The 3045-nt window shown below is 42.0% G+C and overlaps 1 protein-coding gene across 1 annotated transcript; it reads right to left on the bottom strand.

The window, feature by feature from the left end:
* Positions 1-1498: 1498 nt before the first annotated feature.
* On the bottom strand, positions 1499-2626 carry MELLADRAFT_106091 (uncharacterized protein; the record flags this gene model as incomplete). The annotated part of the gene is made up of 4 exons (XM_007409454.1): positions 1499-1846; positions 1930-2143; positions 2415-2433; positions 2473-2626. 4 exons carry the CDS (start codon positions 2624-2626, stop codon positions 1499-1501), a joined length of 735 nt encoding a protein of 244 aa, XP_007409516.1.
* Between the last annotated feature and the right edge of the window lie 419 nt (positions 2627-3045).

Raw genomic sequence — 3045 nt, 5'->3', positions numbered from 1 at the left:
TGGACCAAGTTATTCCAGTATAAGTCCATCCCGGTGCGTGAGCCATTCAAAACCAGTGCACGCATAGTTCTTGGTGATGGGGAACATGCTGAGTGATTTGTCCAAGGTGAAATGGACTAGTCCAAATCATTTGGCATATTCAGAAAGGGTGAATGTTCCAAGTGGGAAGACTTATTGCAGTATAAGTCTTTACCGCCACATGAGTGCGTGAGCCATATTGCAGTATAAGTCTTTCCCGCAGCATGAGTGCGTGAGCCATTTGAGTGCGTGAGCCATTTGAATGTCCCGCACCATGTGTCCATGAAAGAGACGTACTGCAAACTGACAGTTCTTGCAGTTCACTTGCACCAATATTACCCCCTTACAGGACCCTCACAAATGTACTGCCGCTCATACATTACATATGTCAATGTTAAAGAAGTGCAGGTGGCTACTCAAGCATGCACATACCCCATCATCTTCATAAATATTGATTAACAAATTGCAAAAATTACAATCATTTATTTACCATACAAAAATTGCTATAAATTGTGATTTGTGAAAAGTTTTATTTACCATACAAAAATTGCTATAAATTGTGATTTGTGAAAAGTTTAAGTCCACCAAGAAGTCAAAGGCAACCTCCACACTATTCTTCAATAGACTTGGTTTGAAGAAGGAAAGAAGATGAGATAATTATCATCACCGTGTTTAACAACAGTCTAATACTTTTAATATCCCCTTCCTGTAAATCAAAAAAGCTTGCTGTATATAACTCAAGTATTTTCATGCATTATTGTTATTAGACTTTTCTCATTGATTGGCGGACAAGGCAAAAGCCAAAACCAACATATATATGCACGCTTTTCAATGTGTTTTACCATTCAACAATGACACTCAGAAGGGCCAGGCGGGCAATCAGTCATGGCAGAGAATCATGGCTGGGTGGGCCTCTGGTCACGCTGTAGTAGTCTAAAATTTTAGGGAAGATGTGTATGTACAGATCTGTAGGTACACAGATCTGTAGGTACAGAACAAAGGATGATGATGGTGAGAGGGATCCACAACCAGGGCTGACAACTGATGATATTGAGGTGATCTGGTGAGCCATGCTTCATGGCATCGTATCAGTTGTCCATGGGTATCATGCATGAGTATTGATATTGAAACCTCGTGAAGCGGACCTCTTCGCATTCGTGAATAGGATTGATAATCTACTGCATACAGCGTGATCAGAAACATGAGGTGAGATTGTCACTGCGTGGTCAAGACCTTGTAATTAGTTAGATAGAGCTTGCATACACTTATGGGCCATCGTCTACATTTATCTTTTTTGGACTGGTACAAATCAGCTCAATTGGTTGAAGTGGTGAATGCGGTGGATGTGGGGGTGTCTCAGTAGTTGATTGGGTTCGAATGCAAATCTGCTTCTCCAAAAACTTCCCGAAATCACGTATGCCCGATTGCAAAAACATTGTCAGCGTGACCCACGAGTGTAGATAAAACATGATGTACTGCCTTATAATAAATTGATGTGGAAATGTTGGGTTGTTGACTTAGGGTCGTCCCCAGGGGGGGGAGTGGTAATGATTAACCACGTACTTGATGTCCTATCCAGCGGCAACGGTAATGTTAGATCGCGCGGTTGATTGATCAGCGGAAGTACTGTACATAAGTCGATAAAGCAGCTCGTACTAACTTTGTACAGGTTCCATACTTGAATACTTTGGGTCTCATTACATTGCTCGGAGAGTTCACGGTCGGCGTCCGTAATTGGAAAAAAAGCTTTGAGTCGGTGAAAATACAAGTTATGCTCTTGAAATGCGGCAGGGTCTTGAACCGGGTAAATATCCAATAGTTTGATCAACTATTGGGTATGTTGTATAACGGATCACGGATCAGTGTCAGTGTCAATACAATCACATTCCAGGCGAAAGAGGTGAAACTCACGTCAATCTGAGATTGAACACACTGATAATATTCGGATGGAGGCATTGGCTCTTCGTTGTCTGGAGGTCGAGTCGATGTTGTTGTAGTTGGACAGTGAAGATATCGTGGTTCAGGTGGGTCGTTTGATTCGGAGAGCTTGTTGTTGACTTGCATGATTAACCAATTATAGCTGCAACCAACGGTGATGGCAAGGGGGATGGTGAGTGAGGTGAGACTGGGAATCAATCAACGAGAGTGGAATGTATTGTATTTCGTTCGAATACAATACGAATGTATTGTATTTCGTTCGAATACAATACATATGTACGGAAACTCCACCCACCCAATGATGGATGATGCGGCTCTTCTGAAAATACAGATGAGCTTATGAGGTAGTTCAAACTTCGTGAACCTTCCACCTCACATATCACATCTGGCCGGATATGGAAACAGTGTTAAATAAAGATGACGTTTACCAAGCTAAGAGGGTGCAACGATCTGCTTACCTGTTTACCTCGTAATCATCTGCCGATTATGCTGAAGGGAAGAGAGAAATCTTATTACCCATGTTTTGTAAGAAATGATTACTACTACTCAATTTAAGATAAGAGTAACCCATAACCCTTGCCACGGAGGATGAGTTTTCCAGGGCGTCAGTCAACAACGCCGCCAAAGTTGAGCGACGTTGAGCGACGTCTATTTGGGTGGGACTGGTCATGTGGGAGGCAATGCACGGATCATGTCCGTTGCATAAGGGTGTATGATAACAAAATGTGATTGATAAGCATGGACGTTTGGCATGATGTACTAAATGATGGAATCACATGTGAAACCATCCAAACATAAGGAAGAAAAATCTACAATACAGGTTAGATTGTGTCGACATCGGCCTGCAAGCATTTTTATCAACTCATGTCTTCTTTGGATGTGAAATCGTCAAGTCATGATACGAATTTTGTCAGGTAAAATGAGCAACTAGCATAGAGGGAGACAATTTTTTCTTTGGTCTGACGCCGTGTATTTATGAAATGATGTAATATTGATTTTGAAAAGATTACTGATGGGTTGGATTGTTATGAGTAGCAGGCGTACTGGTGCTCGTGCTCGCGGTTGGGATGTGAGGCACCTTTGGATCAT

This window comes from Melampsora larici-populina (assembly GCF_000204055.1).
Source record: "Melampsora larici-populina 98AG31 unplaced genomic scaffold MELLAscaffold_16, whole genome shotgun sequence".
NCBI classification, from domain to species: Eukaryota; Fungi; Basidiomycota; class Pucciniomycetes; order Pucciniales; family Melampsoraceae; genus Melampsora; species Melampsora laricis-populina.
Note: the sequence above shows the minus strand (reverse complement) of the source record. Positions and strands in the feature narration are given on the sequence as shown.